Here is a 20,896-nt window from a genome sequence, read left to right on the forward strand (position 1 = left end):
TACCCTATTACACTACTATTAATGAAATAACATAGAGTATGGTTCATCAGACAAAAAAAAAAAAAAAACACTAATGTGAATATGATCATGAGCAATCAAAATTAGACATATCATCTAATTTCAAAATCAAGGCATTAATATACAGTCAAATGTACCAGATGTGATATACAAACTCAAATTTAATACAAATTATTGAGAAAAGGAAGCAAATAACTTCACCGAAAGCTAGCAAAAAGACTTCCTGGATCATGAATTAAAAAAAAAATATATATATATATATATATATATATATATATATATATCTTTCTCCTCACTTTCTAATATATATATATATATATATATATATATATATAAATATAAAGTGGTTAATACAAACAAATAATCAGGAAATGTCATGACAAATTCAATACAACTAACACTTTCTAAAGCACTTATATACACTACACAACCAACTATAGAGTGAGGAGACCTTTACCTGACATGAGGATGTGCAAATGTACTGTTGGGATTGTATGAGAGTTAGGAAAGGAGCAATTTTTTGCTACTGAATGTGTATGAGAGTTGAGAGAGGAGCAATGTTTGCTGCTAAATGTGTATGAGAGTTGAGAGAGAGTCTGCTAAATGGTTTTGAGAGAGGGTCTGCTAAATGGTTTTAAGGGTGAGCTTGTATGGTTTTGCTTGTCTGCTGAGTGAGAGAGTTAAGAGAGGGCAGTATGGTTTTGCTTTTCTATTGAATCCCAAGAGACCCAGACCTAGACAAAACCAGATGGGACCCAGACATTGCCACGTGGAGCAATCATTTACCACATTTAAAAATCGAGTTTCTGAGACTCGATTTCCCTTTTAGCAAATCGAGTCCCTTAGGCTGTGGCTATAAAAGCAGAAGGTTTGAAGCCAACAAGTACCCTTAGCCATTCTTCTTTCACTTTTTTTTTTCTTGTTTTTTTTTTTTATTTTTATATTTTATATTTTTATGTTTAGACGTGCCGTGAGATTTTCTTCTGACATTTTTTTTGGAGCGCTCTTTCATTGTTATTTGGACTTGACAACAAGCTTTGCAACAACTTTCTTAGAGTGGTGCCCATTTTCACTTAGTGACCTTGCATTTCCTTGATAGTAGTGTTGTTTGCCTTCCTATTCTCACACAACAATCCCTTGGTGACGTAAATTTCGACGTTTTCATAGTGGCAGTCATCTAGGCAGCCATGCTATTATCGGTGTTCATGATGCAACGATGCTATCATTGGTGCAATATTGGCCCTTGCCTTGGTAATGAAGCTATACCAACATTTGTCTTTACATTGAAACTGTGTCAACACTTGTTTTTGCAACATAGCCATACCAACTGTCTTTACCATGAAACTATGCCAAAATTTGTCCTTACATTGAAGCCATATTAACACTTGTCTTTGCAATGAAGTTGCATCCACATTTTTCTTTGCGCTAAAGTTGCATCAACACTCATCGAAGTTATGAAGCTATGCTGATACTTGCATTTGCATTGAAGCATCACAATTACTTTGTCTAACGAAGCAATACAAGCACTTGTCTTTGTAGTGAAGCCTTATCAACACTTGCATCTTCTATGAAGTCACACCAACATTCGCCTTTGCCATGAAGCCACATTAACACTTGTCTTTGTAATGAAGCTGCACTAGCACTCTTCTTTGCCATGAAGCTGCATCAACACTTGTCTTTGCAATAAACCATGCCAACATTGAACTTTGCCATGATGCCATGTCAACACTTGCATTCGCACTGAAGCTGCACCAACAATCATTGCTATGATGCTACCACAAGCCTCCACACGGAGCCACAAGCTTTGGAGATTGTAGCCTCCTCCTTCACAACTGTCCAAATCGAATCACCAATTCAGAAAACAGACACTACCACTTAATCTAGCAGCCCTCGGTTTATAAAACCAAAAAAATCAGCCTCAAATGACCATACACGCGCCCCCATGCGCCGCTAGAAGCTCCAGGTATTGCTGCCTCACAGCTCAAGTGCTTTTACACGCCTTCGTTTTGACACAAGCGCTTACATGTGACTCCATGATTCTTCAAGCTGATTATGAAGCAATGGTGGTTGCTAAGCATTAAGAATGATGAACCTATAGCAAAAAATGGTTGTGAGAAGGAGGATCTGAAAATTTGAAAGAATCAGATCTTCATTTCATGATTCAGTGTGTTTTTCTTAATGAGTTTCAATGAATCCAAACCTTATATTTATAGCGGAGAGATGAAAAACTATAGTTAGGTATGTTAGATGAGAATGGTGGATGAGAATTTTCGGTGGGGGTGGTAGATGAGAATGTTTGGCATCAAACGGGAATGGTAGGTTGAATTGGTAACTCAATGTAACTTCAAGTTTAGGATATGCTTGTGAGGATTCATTTGATCTTTGAAAAGGAAGCCTTAATGTAGTCTAGAGGATATCCCTGAAGAAATTCAAACTAAATGGATGAATTTCAAACTTTGATTTTGAGAGCTCGAGTTTTGGACAATGGGCGATTGGCAAGATATACTTGGAATTAATCATTGGAGAATTGGCAAGTAATGTTATGAGATTCAAAAGTATAGAAAAGGTAGTGACCAAATGTTAGCCAATACAGAGGTAGCAAGGCTAAATGGACGATCATTGGCCATGGAACTAGCAATCTTGAAAGTGTCTGGATGAATGCTATTCAGATTCTTGATAGGAAATAAAAATATACACAGCCAGCAGGTAAGAAGTGCTGATAAGTTAGTTTCCTCCTTTAAGTCACCATCGAAGCCGCATGTTCTTTACTAGACCAAGGTCCATGCTCGTTTATCACGCTAATGGGATTCTAAATACACTTGGGAATGGTTGTCCATCTTGCTTGTCTTCTGGGAGCCTGGCATCTACAAGTTTGTCTATACCAAAAAGTAATTCAGCCACGAACACTAACTTTCCCTTGTCTTTTCAATCGGTTTTGGAGATGATGATATACCATGAAAAGGTAGCGACAGCTGTAGAGCAAATAGGGTCATCCTTGTTCGTTGGTTTCATCCAACTCCTGCGCATTGAGTACCACTTTGTCATAAAATACACTTGTGCAAGGAAGTCCACTAAGGATGGAGAGATCCCATGGTGTGATGGAATTCTCCCCGACTAAGATATGGAGGGTATTGGTCGCTGGACTCCAACACTCACAAAACGTTTTCGTGAGATTCTCGTCATAATAATATGTGAACAAGGAGGCAAAGACAACATTATAAAGCTGAGTTGCATCAAGGAAGTGTTTACACGGGCCAAGAGCATCTTCTAACCACTCCCAGTAAAATGGGAAGTAGGAAAACCCTTTGTTCATGCCAAAGGAAAAATCCCAATTGGCTCGTCTCATAATTATCTTCTGTCCCAAAGTGTTATACGGCTTTGATTTAGCAACATTTTTGTGATGGGAAGCAAGAAGAATAATTGTCTCCAAGTTAAAACCATCATCAGGGGCAATGACCTGTGACCATCTCGACAGATTAAGGGGGTAAAAGTTATGGTCCTACTTTTTGAAAATCTTCCAATTATGGGTGGAAGAACAATTAAAGTCGTAGCCTTTGAATCCTTGTTGTCTTTTTCCTTGCAAATGAACAAGGCTGGTTCTTAACCAATCCTCGAATCCTTGAAGAAAAACATCATGATAACTAAAAGAAAAAAAAATTAATACAAACAAAGCATGTTAAAAAGAAAAAGAAAAAGAAAAAAGTGAAAGGGCATAATTTCTCTACACTTATGTTATTATGTTACCCACCGGATGCCACACTTGTGCAACTCAATGCATGTCCGGGGTGGCCTTATATAGAGAACTTTTGAAACTAACAGACAAAAGGAGAAAGAGGCATAAGTAATTAAAATACCATGCTTTCAAAAAATACTGCGCTGAAACTTAAAAGGAAAAAAAGTAGATGCCTATAGAATGGAGGAAAGTATCATGTTGTCCAAAAGAAACTATTGAACTAGACTTTAGAAGGGGCTTATAGGTTGGCAAAAAGTAACATATCATCTAGAAGAAACTATTGCATTAGACCTTGGAATAAGTTATAGGTTAGCAAAAGGTCAAATATTGTTCAATGAAACTGTGCCACCAAACCTTGAAAATAGTAAGAGACACTTAGTGGTTAACCTGGAGCCACCCTACTTGAGTTGTCACATGCTAGTCAAAGCTATTGCCATGAAAAGACTAGAAAAAGCCACAACAATCTAGTACAAAACAAATTTTGTCACCCATGGCCTTGTCCTTTGGATTTGTGCAAATTAGTCTTCATTTCACAAAAACGACCCCATAGGGATCTTATACGGACTTTGATCAGCAAAACTCGGAGAAATCAACCTCAACGAAGCCATCACGCACCTCCACATACGGCCATAAGCTTTGAAGATCGTGGCATCATCCTTCAAATTTGTGCAAATCTAGTCACCAAGGATATTTCCACCCCCCTCTTGCAAGAAATAAGGTATTCAACAAGGACATCTCCACCTTGGATCACCTTAAGTAAGTTGGTCACATTATTTCTCTCCCACTATAGGGAGCCCAAAAGATGATATTTCACATGCTCATTTTAATTCACTTTCTTCTGCATCATCTTGGGAAGTTGTGTTAGTCATGATGACTAATACCTCTAACATAGAGGAAAAGATGTTTGAAATGGAATAAAGGGTCGTCCTTCTCACAAAAGCACTTGAAGATAAGGACCTCCAAACTGCAATTCTAATGAATAAACTCGAAATACAAGATCTTGGTAAATCAAGTCATGGTTATAAGTTCCCATCTAGCTTCACATCCACAAAGGATGACAAAGGGAAAGAAACTGAAGACATTTTTCAACGGGAACAATCTATTTTGGTTGCTTTGTTATTGTGGACTAATGGAGTCGCCACCTAGAGTAGGTCTAGGAACCATATTGGATCCTTTGGACCAATCACTTACACACATGAATCCACGTACCAGATTATGGGTCCAGAGTTTGGGTACAACTTGGGAACATGTTAAGCATCCAAGATCGCCCAGCTTGTGGGCCGGCCTCCATTATGTGTGTTGCTAGGTCATATTTAATTAAAGAGTTTATTAAGAGAGCCCTAATCCTTAATCTAAACATATATCATGCACTTTAAATAAGAAAACACATACAACATGTTGTTAAAAACAAATCACAATATAAAAGGAAATAAATAAAACATAATCAAACAAAATAAATTAAATATGGCAAGTTAACAATTAAATAAAACACACAAGGAAATAATATCAAATAGACTAAACATTGCAAAAATACTAAAACAAACATGGAAAATAATTAAACATAAATAATTAACCTAATCATAGTTAAACAAAATCAAAGATTATGTGAAAAATGATTAAAACAAATAAAAACAAGATTTTATCCTAATGTGGGTTTGAGGTGCGTGCGCATACTCAACTATGTGTACACATGGTTGAACCACGGCATACTCGATGATGCACATGCATCCTTTAATACACATTCGAAAAAATTACATTTTACAGACTTAATCATTCAAAGATATAAACATAGAAATCAAACAAGCATGTTAGAACCCTAAATATTAAACTAACTTAAAGAAAATTGTGGGGTGGTAGGACCAAGAGTATGTATTGGGCCAGAGGCCCAATCCGAGAATGTTAAATAGTTTGAGGACGGGTGAATGTCTTCCTAAGAGTCCGTGTTGGTAGGTAAAGAGGTAAAGCTTGATCGTAATCGTCCAAGAAAGTGGTCCGAGGAGGAATACTTCCTCGGTTGAGTAAAGCCGAGGTTAGATGGTACGGTTTGCAACCTAGAAAAACCGCCCTAGGAGATCTTGTTGGTAAGGATATACATCATAAGAGCACAAGACACAGAAAGATTATGAAATGTCTAAGAGAAAGCTGCTACCATCGCATTGAATGCTCTGCAGCTATCTCTCTGGCTGCATTAATGAAGAAGTGATGCTTGAGTAGCATAGTTCAACCTTACAGCTTTTTCCAAAGACTTCAGGAAAGTGTTGATGGGAAAAGTATCCAGACAAACAAGCCGATCCATACGTGGAGCTTAAAGAAAGGAGGAAGAATAATATAAAAGGCAGAGGAAACCCCAGAATGGGGGGGATCATAAAGGAAGAGAAAAAGCACTGTAGACTAAAGAACAATATTTATAATCTACCTTTAAGTGAGATATACAGAAGAACTAGCTTCCTCGGATTGAGTCCAATGACGACTTTCCTTGTATAAAACTGTTTGATCTTTACTTTTTGGTCATCTTGACTCATTGCAATTGATAGACAAACTTATTAGAACCTAGATTTCAAACTCACTCCCTACAAAATTTATTGTATTAGGCTCTTTGGGCTTATTCCCTTCCTGTTTTGGGCTTAGGTGCAAATTGTGTCCCTACAAAAATAAAACAATAAACATAAAACAAAACAAGCAATTATACTAAACTAACATTAACTCAATTAAAAAGTCAAACTTTACACGGAACTAAAATAATAAAACAAGAACAACTAAAACATATTATAAACAATCTAAAATTAGATTAATACATATAAAATATAATCATGTACATCAAACAAATCAAATAAAACAAATATAAAAACTATGTGTCAAATAAAACAAATATAAAAACTATGTTAAGAAACTCATGTGAATCTTATTAAACAAAGAAAGAGTTCATGAAAAAAATACTCACATTGCTTTAGATTATGAGTTTAGAGTTTGTTTATCCAACCCCTCAGTGCCTACAACACAAAGATTAGATTGATAGGACAAGAATAATCAAAAGAACACAATAGTTTAGGTAATCACAAGTCAAGAACAAACTTTTATTGAAAAAGGTTTTGAGAAAAATTTAGAGAATAAGCTTTCTGCCTTAGAACAAACTAAAGAGAGGTTTTAATTTTATAAAAAACGTTTTAAGGCGCTACCCCTGGGTTTTGAGAAGAAAAAAAAAATGGTTTTAGTGAAGATAGAGGCAAAAAATAACTCTCTAGTTAGCTTTTAATTGGAGGCATTTGATGAGTATTCATAAGTTAAAATTATGATTTTTAGACTTTTTAACAATCTTTGGACGTTTTCTAGGGTCCATGTGGCAGCTTACATCAAAGCATTATATTTTGGGCCCTTAAAATGAAGTTTTAAAACCTAGAAAATCGGACTACCCAGTTGGCCCAATTTTAAATAGTAGTAACTCGTTCAAAATAAGTTCAAATTAGGCAAATTTTGTATTCAAATTAAAGCTCAGGATGCCTACTTTCCAATGAAACAAACTTCACTAAAAAATTCTTTGTGGATCAAAAGTTATGGTAAAAAAGTGAGCAAATGTCATTTTTCAGTATTTATTTCAAAACGATTTGAGTAAATTTGAGTTGTGATTACTTCGAAACTATTGTGAATTTTTTAATTACCCTTGGTTGACATATGTCAAGCTCATCATTGGGGGTTGGGGACCAAAATTTATTAGTAGCTACAAAATGTGGTGTCTACATTTATTAGTCCAACAATTGTAAGACATGATAACAAATACCATCTAGGCACAATATGAAGGTTCTTCGACAAGTTCTTTGACATATTCAAAACCCTACACAAAGCGCATTGACAACATGAGAATGCCAAATGGGTATCAACCTCCTAAGTTCTTGCAATTTGATGGCAAAGGAAATCCTAAGCAACACATTGCTCACTTTGTAGAAACTTGTGAGAACGCAGGGACTCAAGGAGGCCTCCTTATAAAGCAATTTGTCCATTCACTCAAAGGGAATGCCTTTGATTGGTTTATAGGCTTAGAACTTGAGTCCCTTCAGCCATTCTTCTTTCACCTTTCTTTTCTTGTATTTTTTTGTTTTTTTGTTTAGACGTGTTGTGAGATTTTCTTCTGAAGAAGGAGGTTGCAATCTCGGAAGCTTGTGGCCGCGTGTGGTAGCTCCGTTAAGGTTGATTGTTTTTGGGTTTTGTATGTCAAAGTCCGTATAAGATCACTTTGCATTAGCGAAGTGAGCTTTAGTATCAGTAAAAGGTTTTAAGTCCGCATTGATCTTTTTTATTCCACCTTGAAGGTACTTGAAACACTGATGTTGAGCAACCCTTCGTTGAATTTCAGTCCTATGGTGTATATCATCTAGGAGTCTTCCATGTTGAAGGTACTCAACGATCGCTTGTCACCAATCTTCTTTTTCAACAAGGCATACAGAAATAATGTTGGCCTGCACTTCTTCTTCTTATTCCTCAACCATGAGAGGTACCACCCACCTTTGGGAAATAGCAACTTTGGTTGTCTCTTCTTGAGATAATGCTAAGGCGGTAGCCAAATTGGAGAACTAAATACCCTTTCATGGAATTACTTTTGCTTACTCTTGATACTTTGATGATGATAAGGGACGAAAATGTATCATTTTTCATTTAGTATGCATAACAACTTTAAAATATGTGGCAGAACAAGTATGACAAACATTTTCCATAGGGGGAAGAATAAGATACTTTTTTGCCAATGATTGAGCATTTGAATTTGGTAAAGGTCATATGGATTCATAAGTGAAGTTGGGGCTACACTTGATAATGCAGCTATGTATAATGGCAATTCGATTAACATAGTTGCTCAAAATAAAGTGACACCATTAAGGCCAAATTCGGATTTGGATGTGTATATTTTTGCATTGTTTAATGAAAATATGAAGTTTGAATCCTCATATTCGAGGAATTTTGGGCTATTTCAATCTAATGGTATGCTAGTGTATTCCATTCGAGTTATTGCTGATCATTGGTATAGGATCCATTCAAGTCATTGGTGGAGTTACTAGTTCTTTTTTTTTTTGAGAAGCCACCCTCACAGAAAGAGGGGGGAGAATATCATTGAGGAATTTCAGAGAGGTACACAGCTTTCACCCCTGAAGGAACATCCTCCATCCAGGATTGGAAAAGAGAAAAATTACATGCCATTCTAGCCATGCCGTGGGCAACTTCATTGCCCTGCCTACGAGTATGACTGAAAATAACACTTTCAAGTGTTGAAGACAACCTCTTGATATCCTTGATAATGTGCCCAAAGCAGGAAGAAGAAAGACTATCATTTGTAAGAGCTTGGATAGCAATCTTTGAGTCTCCTTCCACTACTAGCTTAGTAAAGCCTAGATCCTTTGCAAAACATAGGGCACTCCGGGCTGCCAACACGTCCACCATCTCTACTGATGTAGGCAGTGGAATGGGTTGTGTAAAAGCAGCCATAACTAGACCCAAGTCGTTTCGAATTATCACTCCCAAGCCTGCTGAGCTGGAGGTACCGAAAGTGGCTCCATCAAAGTTGACTTTCACCCAATTAGTAGGAGGAGGTAGCCATTTAGAGTCCTTTGGGGGAAGGGGGGCTTTTGGGGGGTTTAGGGAGGACTGATGGAATTCCTGGAGACTGACCAAAGCTAGCTGGTTGATCAAACCCAGAGGGGGAACATCATCACCAACACGGAGTTTGTTGCGCCTAGTCCAAATCTGGGCAACTGTCATAGCCAGCATGTCTACTAAATTACTCCTCTCCGAGCACAGTTTCAACACATCAAGAAAACATGTCGCCTTACCTGCTTCGCTAAGCAACCAGCCAAAATTGACACTCCAAACCTGCATTAGGGAGGGACACGACCAAATCGCATGCATTGTGGTTTCTGGTTCCAAGCCGCAACTTGAGCACGTTGCATCAGCTAAAATTTTCCTTTTTTGAGATTTGCCTTCGATGGTAGTGAGTTTGTGCTCGTTCTCCAAATTAAAGTCTTAACTCTATTAGGAACTCTCAATTTCCAAATGCCATTCCATAGCTGCTTGGTACTGGATAGGTCCGAGGTGCTTGGTTGCTCATTTAGTTCCAGGTCTAGTAGCTGTTGGTAACCTGATTTTACAGAGTATATGCCATCAATGTTTAGAGGTCAGGTCCTTACATCCGCGCAATTACTCAAGCTGAGAGGTATGGCCTTGATTGTGGTAGCTTCTCGTGGAGAGAAGTTCGCGTCAATTACATCCCGGGACCAGCAATGCTTCTCCCAGTCAATAAGGGATGAGACCATGTCCTGGCTGTCTAGCAAGAGAGGTTTTGAAAGGATTTTCTTGATACTGGGATCCGGCAGCCAGTTGTCATGGAAAATCCGAATTGATGAACCATTTCCCACTCGCCAAAGCAAGCCTTTTTGGATTATCTCTCTGCCCTTTAGGATGCTTTTCCAAGCAAAGGATCCCTTACCTTCTTTAGCCTCAAGAATGCTACCTGAAGGAAAAAACTTTGCTTTGAAAAATCTGTAAAACAGGGAGTCCTCATTTGTTAGCAGGCGCCAGACTTGTTTCCCTAGTAATGCATCGTTAAACTTCTGTAAGTCTCTAAAACCCAAGCCGCCTAGAGACTTTGGCTTACACAGAGTGTTCCATTTGGCCCAGTGGATTTTCCTTTGCTCACCCCTCTGGCCCCACCAGAATTTCTTAATCAAGGATTCGATTTCATTGCAGAGGGTGATTGGGAGTTTGAATCAGCTCATGGCGTAGGTCGGAATTGCTTGGATGACCGCTTTGAGAAGCACTTCCCTGCCTGCTTGAGAAAGGAGCTGTTCTTTCCAGCCTTGAAGTTTTGCCCAAATTCTTTCCTTAATGTACTTGAAACTTGCCCTCTTGTTTTTTCCAATTAGGGAAGGTAAGCCTAGGTATTTCTCACGTTGCTTCACTTCTTGGACACCGAGAGTGGCTTTTATCTGATTAAGGATGTTTGGGTGGGTGGACTTACTAAAGAAAAGACCCGTTTTTTTGCATATTTAGGAGCTGCCCTGAAGCTTTCTCATAGCAGGAAAGAAGGGACTGGATTTTTTGGCATTCTACCATGGAAGCACGGCAGAAGATTAAGCTGTCGTCGGCAAAAAACAAGTGAGTGAGTCTTGGACCTTTTTTGCAAATGGAAACCCCACGGATATGGCCTGCTATATCTGCTTGGTGTAGTAGGCTATGGAGGCCTTCGGTGCACAAGAGAAACAGATAGGGGGAGAGTGGATCACCTTGTCTAATGCCTCTCGAGGGGTGAATCACGTCTGTAGGAACACCGTTAATAAGAATGGAGTAGCTCACCGAGGTGGTGCATTCCATCATTAGAGCAACCCACTTTTCATCAAAACCCATCTTCCTCATGATCTTCTCAAGATACAACCATTCAACACGATCGTATGCCTTGTTCATATCTAATTTCAATGCCATGAACCCCGACTTGCCGGATTGGTGGTTTTTCATATAGTGGAGAGTTTCAAAGGCCATGAGCACGTTGTCTGTGATGACCCTACCAGCTTGAAAAGCACTTTGGTTCTCGGAAACTATTGCAGGCAGAACAACCTTAAGTCTGTTAGCTAGGACTTTTGAGACTAGCTTATAGATCACGTTGCATAGACTGATGGGCCTGAACTCAGTGATGTTTTCTGGGGATTTTACTTTTGGGATCAAGGTAATGTTGGTATGATTTATCTCATGAGGAATTTTACAATTATTTAAACAATCTAGAACTGCAGAGCAAACCTTATCACCAACCAGAGACCAAAAAGATTGATAAAACAGAGGGGGCATACCGTCGGGGCCCGGAGCCATGATGGGTTCCATTTGCTTGATGGCAATCTCAATTTTCTCCCGTGTGAAAGGCCTAAGTAGTTGAGCATTCATTTCTTGAGTAACTGAGGGGAAGACAGTCTCCAAAATTGCATCGAATTCAGTGGGGTGGGAGGTGGCAAATAGAGTTTGATAATATTGGATTGAAATCTCTTTAATCTGGGAGTCATCCGTGCACCACACATTTGATTCGTTTCTTAAACCCAACATTCTATTCCTACAGAATCTTTTGGAGGCTTTACTATGGAAATACCTTGTGTTACGATCCCCCTCCTTCAGAAAGAGAGCCCTAGACCGCTGGCGCCACATTTGGCTTTCTTTGTCCAGGAGATCATTGAGCTCTGCTTTCAAGTTCCCGATTAAGTTTGCCTCCCCCTTTCCTTTTGCAGCTTCCAATTCTGCTTTGTTAAGCCTCTTCGATTTCAATTCAATTGCTTTTTTAATGTTTCCAAAAGATTGACGACTCCAAGACAGGAGTTTTTCACCGCAGTTTTTAAGCTTACCAGCAACCAACGCCATTGAAGCTTTGGTAGAGGGGTGACCCCAAGCGTCCTTCACAGTCTGGCTGCAGCCCCCATCACTGAGCCACATTTTTTCAAACTTGAAAGGTCTGTTTAGCCTTGGAAAGATGCCTTCCGGATTGATGACAATTGGTTTGTGGTCCGAAGAGAGGGAATGGAGATGGAATATCGAGGAGCCCGGGTTAAGGAAGGACCACTGATTGTTTGCAACTGCCCTGTCGAGCCTCTCAAAAACCATACCCCCTGCCTCTTACCCTTCCAAGTAAACTTCTCTCCTGCATACCCAAAGTCCTTGAGACCACACTCGTCCAGGACATCCCGGAAGAGTTTCATACCTCCTTCCGGTCTCGAAGCGAGACCAAGTTTTTCATGAGACCACAGTATTTCATTGAAGTCCCCTGTGCAGAGCCAAGGGAGGGAGATAGAGTGGTGGAGCGATCTGATCATGGACCAAGTTTCGTGCTTCCTGGCTGCTTCTGCGAATCCGTAAATACTTGTAAACCTCCATTTGGTTTCAGGCTTACTACCAACAATGGTGTCAATATGATTGGGGGAGGAAGAGATTACCTCAATGTGAACTGAATTTTTCCAAAACAGAGCTAGACATCCCGTTCTATTTACTTGAGGGACTATCCAAAAATGATCAAACAAAAGCTCCCTACAGAGTCTTTTCAAAAAATCTTCCCCTGACCAAGTCTCGGCCAAGAAAAGAGCATTGGGATCTTGTGCTCGAACCAGAGATCCGAGTTTTCGAACGGTGCGTCGGTTCCCAAGCCCACGCACGTTCCAACAAAGCCAACTCATTGGGCTCGGCGGGGCTGGGGTGCAGCCGCCGCCGGTGAGGAGAAGTTTTCATTTATGATTGCGTCGTGAAAGGCTCTGCGCTTTTCTGGGAGATAGTCTTCGAGGGAGGATGGGAGGAGACGTTTGCCCAGAACAATACCTAACGACACGTCCTCTGAGAGAATTGAGGGCCTTTGAATGCGAGTCCATTTCTTCTCTCCTTGGGTGGGGATTAGGGGTGGGGTCTGAGTTAGGTTAGTAATGTCTTGGAGGGCCAAGGATTTGTTGGGTTGGGTTCGTAAAGAGGGAGAGGTTGGGCCTGGGACCGAAATAGTGGAAGGCCCATTGGCATCCATTTGGGGGGCCACGGGTTGGTCAAAGCGTGAGATATCCTGGTCTATCTCTGTGATCAGTTCCTCAAAGTCCTTAGAGGGGGGAAATTTTGTGGTGGGGTCAACTTTCAAGTTTGAATTAGTCTGCAGGTCCCCATCTTTCTCGGGATTAGACTTGTTGAAGTCTTTCACATTAAATGTTGACAGAGGGGGAGGGGTGTGCATCGAGGCCATTTCAGGGCCCGCCGTGGGCGGTGGGGGGCTGCGTACCAGGAGAGTAGAGGACTGGGCATTCTTTGTTTTTCTTCGCAAAAAAACCAGGTACATTTATGACATTTCTTCGCGAAGCTTGGTAGGGTAGGGCCCTTAGCCAGGGGCCAAATTGCTGATCTTTTTGCTGTAGTGAACCTTCACTATCAATCCATTTATTGCAATTCTTATCCTCATGGGTAAGGAGCCCACACCAGTAGCACAAGTTGAGTAAACGCTCATATTTAAAGGATACCCAGTGTTCTTTCCCGTCTTCTAGGGAGATCAGTCTGCCCCTGCAGAGGGGGAGGGAAATGTCAATTTGCACCCTAACCCTGATGAAGCTGCCTCCGTCACTGTCCGGTGCATCAGGAGGGTGGATGACAGATCCCAGGACTTCACAGATCTGTTCAGCTACTTCTCTATTTCGGTATCTAACTGGAATATCAAAGACTTGAACCCAGAAAAAGACCCTATTGAAGTCTAATGGGTTTAGGGAAGTATCCTTATCATAGTGTGTGAGCACCATTAGGTGCTTGTCGAAGGACCAAGGCTCCGAATTAAGAATTCTATCTACTTCTCCTATGTTGTCAAAGGAAAAGAGAATCATATGATTGCCAAGATTTTTAATTTTGAAACCTGATTTGGTTCTCCACAGGGGAGTGAAGGTGTTGGCGATGGCTTCGATGTTGAGGGGGCGCTTAGTGAGGAATCTGGCAGCAATGGCAAACTCCGTAATGGCTTGCTCCTTTCTCAGTCGTAGTCCTGATCCCTCTTTTTCAGAGAGAGAGAGCGAACTCCAATGTTTAGTAATGTCCTCCATTGGTGTCATCGCAGCGCTTAGAAACTATCCTACTTGTTTCCCAGACCCCTGAGAAAAGACCCACTAGCCTTGAGATAACTTTGTTATCGCAAGGGACTAAGTCTCCTTCAGCAAGAAGGGACGACAGTGCCATTGCCTAGGCGAAGTTTCCAGATGGAGACTTTCCTAGCGACTGGGCAACAGGGGCTAAGGCAGTTCAATTAGTTGATATGGAGTTACTAGTTCTTTTGCTGTTGAAAGATACAATAAAATTAGCATGATTTTAACATTGTGCCTAGCATCAATTGCACTGTTCTAGAGTGGACTGAATTGATAAAGAATCTTGAGGGCAAATGTATTCTTTATTTTTACTTCTCTTGCACATTGTTATTGCACTACTTTGTAGTTTGATTTTCATTTAAATTGTGAATCGTTAATATTAAGTAGTGTTTTTCTTGGTTTTACTTCCATTTTCTATTGTAATTTTTCTATAGGTTTCCACACCCTTATATAAGGAAGAATGAAAAAATTGAATCAAAAAAAGGGAAAAATTTAAACACATGCATAGCATATGTGACCAATAATTCATTTTTTTAAGCATGGTTGGATGTGAATGTGAAGTACTCAAATCCGTTTCAGAGGGCGTTTGGATCCGCCGTTTGTGCGTCTACGTTTTTGCTTTTTTTTTTTTTTTTTTTTTACCCAGCAGCTTATTTTGACTTTTCAGCTATGAACAGTGCACAAATGCACTATTCATGGGTCCCACAAATTTCACTTTTTAACAATTTTTTCATTAAAAATGGGTCCCACAAAACTATTCATATATTTAAAAATTATTTTGCTACAGTGTTTTCAGTTTTCAGTTTTCAGTTTCAGCAAAATAAGTTCTATCCAAACGGACCCTTAGTGTTGTTCAGGCTGATTTTTCCCCTCTGATTAAATGAATTAATGTCTTTCTTCTTAAAAAAGAAATCCCTATTAGTGTTGGTTTTTAATCCCTTAGATAACATGAAAACATATTTAAAATTGACATGTCATCAACAATATAAACTAAAAGTAATCACTTTAAACCGAAAAGGTCTCTCAAAAAAAAAAATAAAAATGGAAAGACTACTTATATGTGGGATAAACTAAGGGTCCATTTGGCACTATTGTTTAAATAACATTTTTCAGTAATTAAACACCATAACACGTATTTTTACAATACTTTTTAACTTACATGTATTTCCACATCATTTAAATAACGTTACTAAAAAACTCTTATCAAGCGGACCATAATTATTGCTAGCATATAATAGTAATAGGTGATCACATCATAATAACACCTACTTGGTAAATGGTGTTGCTTCACCAACCAACCGCAGAGAATTAATTAAGCATTAAAATTAGTTATTTACGAAAGTAGTGTGTCTTTCAAATAAGATACATCTCTTGGTAAATAAACATACCTTTTTCCAAGAGACATGATTTTATTCATTGTTGCGTTACTTAATTTTATTCTCTGTGTCTGTGTTGGTGGTCTAACGACATCACCATACACAGCAAGGGCCAAACAATTATCCCTAATTACAAATATTTGGGTTTTTAAGCCCAAACCCAACACTGAGTTGGAAACAAACAAAAAGCCCAAAGTCGATTGTTAGGTTTAATTGGCGCAAAAGGGTTTCGATTTAATTTTCGAGGGTTGGGTTTCCGCCATTTATTACTTTTTACAAAGTTAATAAATATCTGATAATTTTATTTCATTTTCCATTTCTTCACACACACAGAACAGAGAAACAGAGAAAGAGAGAAAGAATCAGAAGAAAGAGAAAGAGAGAGAGAGAGAGAGAGAGAGAGAGAAATGGCTTCGGGGTTTAGGGGAAAGAGAAAGGAGGAGGAGGAGTACGCATCGGAAGGCGAGTTTGAAGGCCAAGCGCCCCCTAAGAAGAGAACCTTCAACTCCAACTCCAACTCCAACTCTAAGAAGGACTCTGACGATGACTCTGCTGACAACATCGTCGTTTGCGAGGTTCCTGTCTCTCTCTCTCTACCTCTGTATCTATCTTTCTGTGTATGTATATATTTCTAGGGTTTGTAATCTAAATTGCTTTTGTTTTTGAAATAATGTGTTTGTTTAGATATCGAGGAATAGGAGAGTGACGGTGAGGACTTGGCAAGGCAAGGTTGTTGTGGACATTCGTGAGTATTACAACAAAGATGGCAAGCAACTCCCTGGCAAAAAAGGTCCCTTTCTTTATTGTCATTTTAGGATTAATGTTTTAATATTTGGTTTTGTTGAACTGGGTTTGTGTTGGATTCTGTTTGTTTGTTACTGTTGGTTATTTATGTCCAGATTGACACTTTTATATGCTTTCCTATAAATTTGGGTACTGCTTAGGGTTTTCAATACTGTTTTGTGTGATGGGTTTTCTCTTAATTTAGTAGAAAGTATAGGGACACAACTTCTGTGCCGTAACTTTGAGGTGCTTGATTCTGAGTGGTGGAGAAAAAGTGTTGGGTTCATGTGGAAGTAATTGTTCATCACTGATGGCCGACCACTTCATCAAGTTGTGGTAACTGGTGTTAATTTGGTGAACAAAATGGAGTCTTGTAGCTCAGTAGAATTACTTGACCTCCTTTACAAAGAGTGCTCACTTGCTGTAACAATTGACTTATTGAAAAAAAAGAGTATCCGTTGAGCCAACTCTATCCTTTTTCTAATAATGTTAGAATGGCTTTATCAGATTGTGTAATGGGCAATGCGCTTGGCCTTCTGCGACCATTAAAGATCAATTAGTCACAAGGGATAGAATGGCTACATGGGGTTAAAAGGGTGACATGCTTTTTTTTTTTTTTTGGTATAAACAAAATGTAATCAAGAGATCATATCTTTTTCTAATGTTCTGTTACCAGGAGAATGTGGAGGGAATTTTTGATCAAATGTTGTTGTGATAGGCTCATAGGTAGGTTGACAGCTGAAGTGATGAGCTAAATTGGTTGAACAACCTTAAGGATGATAGCTTGCAAACTCTAATAAGTAAATTAGCGTGGGTTGTTTAAATTTATCATATTTGGACAGATAGGATTGCGACAATACATAATGGGAGAGATAGAACTGAAGTAGAATTGTAGAAATAGTTAACTCAATTGTGCAAGATGTTTGAGGAAGAGTAACAGCTAAGAAGAAATTCAGAATTTCATCTTGGAATAGAATTCTTTGCTGAATTTGGAGTATTCTTTTAGATGTGCTGCTCAAGTAGCTGTTGTATTTTAATGTTAGGTATGGTTTTGCTTCTGTAGGCTGAGTTGTGGGTCCGGCTTTATTTTGCCGGTTTCTTGCTTTGTTCTTGTTCTATGTGGTAGGTGCCCTTTGCAGCTTGGTGTTATTTTCTACTTGGGTTTGTTCGGGGTTTTGAGGGCAGTTTAACATTTTCTTGTTGGTTAGTCTGGACTCAAGTTTGTGTTTGTTGGTTAGTCTGGACTCAAGTTTGTGTTTGTTGCTTAGCCTGGACTCAAGTTTGTGTTTGCTGCTTATGCAGCTTGTACTGTATTTTGATCAATGAAGTTTTTTCATTCATAAAAAAGAAAAAAAATGGCAGAATGTCTTCTTATTCCTATAGATGTTCCTCCTTTTGATCTCAACATTTACCATTGTTGGTAGTATGTTGTTCCTTGGCACCAATTCTTATATGTTTAAAAACCGCTCTCATATTACATATCTTGGAAAATTTATAAATAAAAATAGTAAACCAATTACAGAGACCATGAAAACTTCTATTATATCATGATATATCAGTGTTTTTACATTCAATCAAGCTTACCATCTTCCAGAACATATTGTAGTACATTGTACTTTCAGTATCTATATCTCCTGAGCATTTCATAGTATTGCTCAACTCTAGCATAATCTTAGAGGAGATCACTGCTGGTTCTGATCAATAATTATCATGAAAGTGTACAGATCTTTTTTATTTTTTCATTCTTAAGGCATTGGCCTTTATTTCTATTTTCCATTTGAGCCTCCAATCCAATAGCATCAGGTTTTGAATTCATACATCGAGTTGGCAAGGAGCACCCTAGTAATTCTTTGTTGACTTCCTCTAATTAGACTCAGTTATTGGGACTTCAATGTTGTTTTTACTGGGTAGGGGGTGGGGGGAGTGTCATTTTTCTTTCATCCCTCTAGTGTACTTCCCATTTTCATCATGGGTTGTCTTTCCATATTTCTTCCAATTAATTTTATTGGTTTTCAGGGGAAAAAAAAAAATAAGTCAGGTATTTCATCTTGTCACCTGACCCTGTTGAATGACAATGTCAGCCAATAATTATAACTTGCTTTCTATGAAAAAGTCACAGACCTTGTGAGTAGCCAATCTTAATTTAGGGTTGTTCCTTTTTGTTTTGTTTTCTTTTAGTGATTGGGATTTGTGACCGATTTGTGTTTTGGTCGGTCTTTTACTCTTGAGGCAAGTATTCATTAATATTAATCAAGAAATAAAGACACTTTTTTTACTATTCCAAATTGTTTTACACATGATTAGCATCTAGGAAATACATACTTCTCTCTTTTGGAGAGCCTAATAAAATTTAAGATTGCTTGTAAAGCAAGGAAAAAAAAAAACTTTTTGAGTTAAAAAAGGCTTTTTCATACTTTTTGTCTAACACATTGAGTACAACACATCTTCCTTTCAAATGGCCTTTGCTGCATTATGTCTCTTTTTAATAAGTTGTGAGTTGTCTTAAGTACTTTTGTGTTTTCCTGTTGAAAAAACTACGACCCACATTGATGTTCTTGTACTTGTTTTCAGGAATCTCACTTACCATGGATCAGGTATGTGTCACTGTGCTTTTGCTTAGTTTAGTGGTTTATGAAGGCAATTCACTCATTGATTCTTTCTTGTGCAGTGGAATGTACTCCGAGATCATGTTGAAGAAATTGACAAGGCTGTTAATGAGAGTTCTTAGGGGGGTTTTGTTGATATTAGGAGAAAATGTTAGCCTGTAGGGTTCTTTTGTTTTTGGCGACCAGAAACTTTGGATGAAGTATTGATGTTTTGTGCTTGCCTGGGGATGATAACTTGGATTGTGGTTGCCAACTTTATGGTTGGATGTAATGGAAGTGAACCTTTGACTGATGTATGTAATTACTTAATCAACTATTTCAATGAATAGTTTATCTATGTTTAATGGTTGAAGGAGTAAGTTTAAAAAGTTTAATTAGTGTTTAAACATTATTTGGATTCTTGGGAATTCAGGCTATTATAATCTCATGATTTATTAGAAGTCCATACAACCCTAAGGGGTTGGTCTGGTGGTTCCAAAGGTCTCAGCCTTAGGTTTGAAATATTTAGAGGGTGTTTGGCACAATAGTTTTAACACATTTTTACACGTTTTAAACAACATTATATACATTTCTACACACTTTGTACTTACACATATATCAAAAACACTCAAACAACATAATTTAAACTACTCTTCCAAACATCCCCTCACCCCGTTAGAATCTTAGACAGCAACTTGGGTTACTCCCATGAGATCCCTTGTAATACTCGGTGTGTGGGACAGGATTATACATATTGAGAGAATAGTTAGGTATTTAAAGAGAGTTTTGGACACCCCCATTACCAAAAAAATAGGTCCAGGTATGTTCACTTTTTAATGGGAATGTGTTATATCTTTTAGTTTGACATTATATATTGCCAAATTGGTTTTTGGTAATGATTTTTATTTTTGCATATTTGTTTTGTGTCATGCATTTTTGCATATTTTGTGAGATAAATGTTCTAAAAAAATATGACAAATTTTAAATTTAGCTTATCTTGTAACAATACATTTCTATAGCAGTTATAGTCAATTGCATGGCAAGTAGATTGGTGATAATGTGTTAAATATGGAAATAATAGAGTGGGGCTTTGAATAGAATGGAACAATGAAGAATGATATACTGAAAGTCTGATAGACTGATTAGTGATTAATATGTTGAAAATTCATGGTTGGCCTAAAAGAATATGGATGTAAGGTACAGTTAATGAGTTATACAATGTCTGGCTCCCATCAATAAGAGTATGCAATATGCTCAAAAAAATAATAGTATAAAGAATTTCTGCAGAACACCCAACTCATTTATTATGCTTCCTTAAAGGAAATGTTTTTATTTTTTTTTTATTTTTTTTTATATACGTAACTTTTTTTATAACACTCAGCGAACTCCAAAAGTCTAGGTTTTTTCCTGTATAATTTTAGAAAACCAGTTGAGACAAAGTTTTACTGTGAAGTATCAATTGAAATTGCTCTAAAAAAAACATTAAAAAAAAGGAGGTAAAAATGGAAAACTGAATATCTACTTTTCAGTTTTTTTCATTTCAGTCCTCTAACTTTTAATTGTTGTCAATTTAGTACTCTATAAAACTCCAATTATGTCATGATGTTAATTGAGTCAAAATGACATAATTTTGGTTTTTTTTTTTTTAATAATAATTTTCGGAATTTAAAGAAAAAAAAAAAAACTGATATTAACCAACAAAAAAAAAAAAAAACCCGAGGATCACTCACTGAAATTTACAATTTCATCTCACACTTACCTTCTCAAACACCAAAATCTAGCCAAAATAGCAAATGA

At 38.1% G+C, this 20,896-nt stretch overlaps 4 protein-coding genes across 4 annotated transcripts; 1 reads left to right on the top strand and 3 right to left on the bottom strand.

Moving 5' to 3' along the window:
- Positions 1–8,845: 8,845 nt before the first annotated feature.
- LOC142632511 (uncharacterized) lies at positions 8,846–12,199 on the bottom strand. Its single transcript, XM_075806896.1, has 4 exons — positions 11,014–12,199; positions 9,933–10,241; positions 9,712–9,869; positions 8,846–9,604 (listed from the first exon to the last, which is right to left on the bottom strand). Exons 1-4 carry the CDS (start codon positions 12,197–12,199, stop codon positions 8,846–8,848), a joined length of 2,412 nt encoding a protein of 803 aa, XP_075663011.1.
- Positions 12,200–12,222: 23 nt separating this feature from the next.
- LOC142632512 (uncharacterized) lies at positions 12,223–12,933 on the bottom strand. Its single transcript, XM_075806898.1, has one exon. It carries the CDS (start codon positions 12,931–12,933, stop codon positions 12,223–12,225), a length of 711 nt encoding a protein of 236 aa, XP_075663013.1.
- Positions 12,934–13,479: 546 nt separating this feature from the next.
- On the bottom strand, positions 13,480–14,325 carry LOC142632513 (uncharacterized). The gene has a single exon (XM_075806899.1). The coding sequence runs from the start codon at positions 14,323–14,325 to the stop codon at positions 13,480–13,482; it is 846 nt and encodes a 281-aa protein (XP_075663014.1).
- Positions 14,326–16,046: 1,721 nt separating this feature from the next.
- Positions 16,047–19,472, top strand: LOC142632285 (RNA polymerase II transcriptional coactivator KIWI-like). Its single transcript, XM_075806719.1, has 4 exons — positions 16,047–16,306; positions 16,416–16,521; positions 19,086–19,108; positions 19,183–19,472. Exons 1-4 carry the CDS (start codon positions 16,139–16,141, stop codon positions 19,240–19,242), a joined length of 357 nt encoding a protein of 118 aa, XP_075662834.1. The 5' UTR covers positions 16,047–16,138; the 3' UTR covers positions 19,243–19,472.
- The last annotated feature ends 1,424 nt before the right edge of the window (positions 19,473–20,896 follow it).

Source organism: Castanea sativa, chromosome 4 (genome assembly GCF_040712315.1).
Source record: "Castanea sativa cultivar Marrone di Chiusa Pesio chromosome 4, ASM4071231v1".
NCBI lineage: Eukaryota > Viridiplantae > Streptophyta > Magnoliopsida > Fagales > Fagaceae > Castanea > Castanea sativa.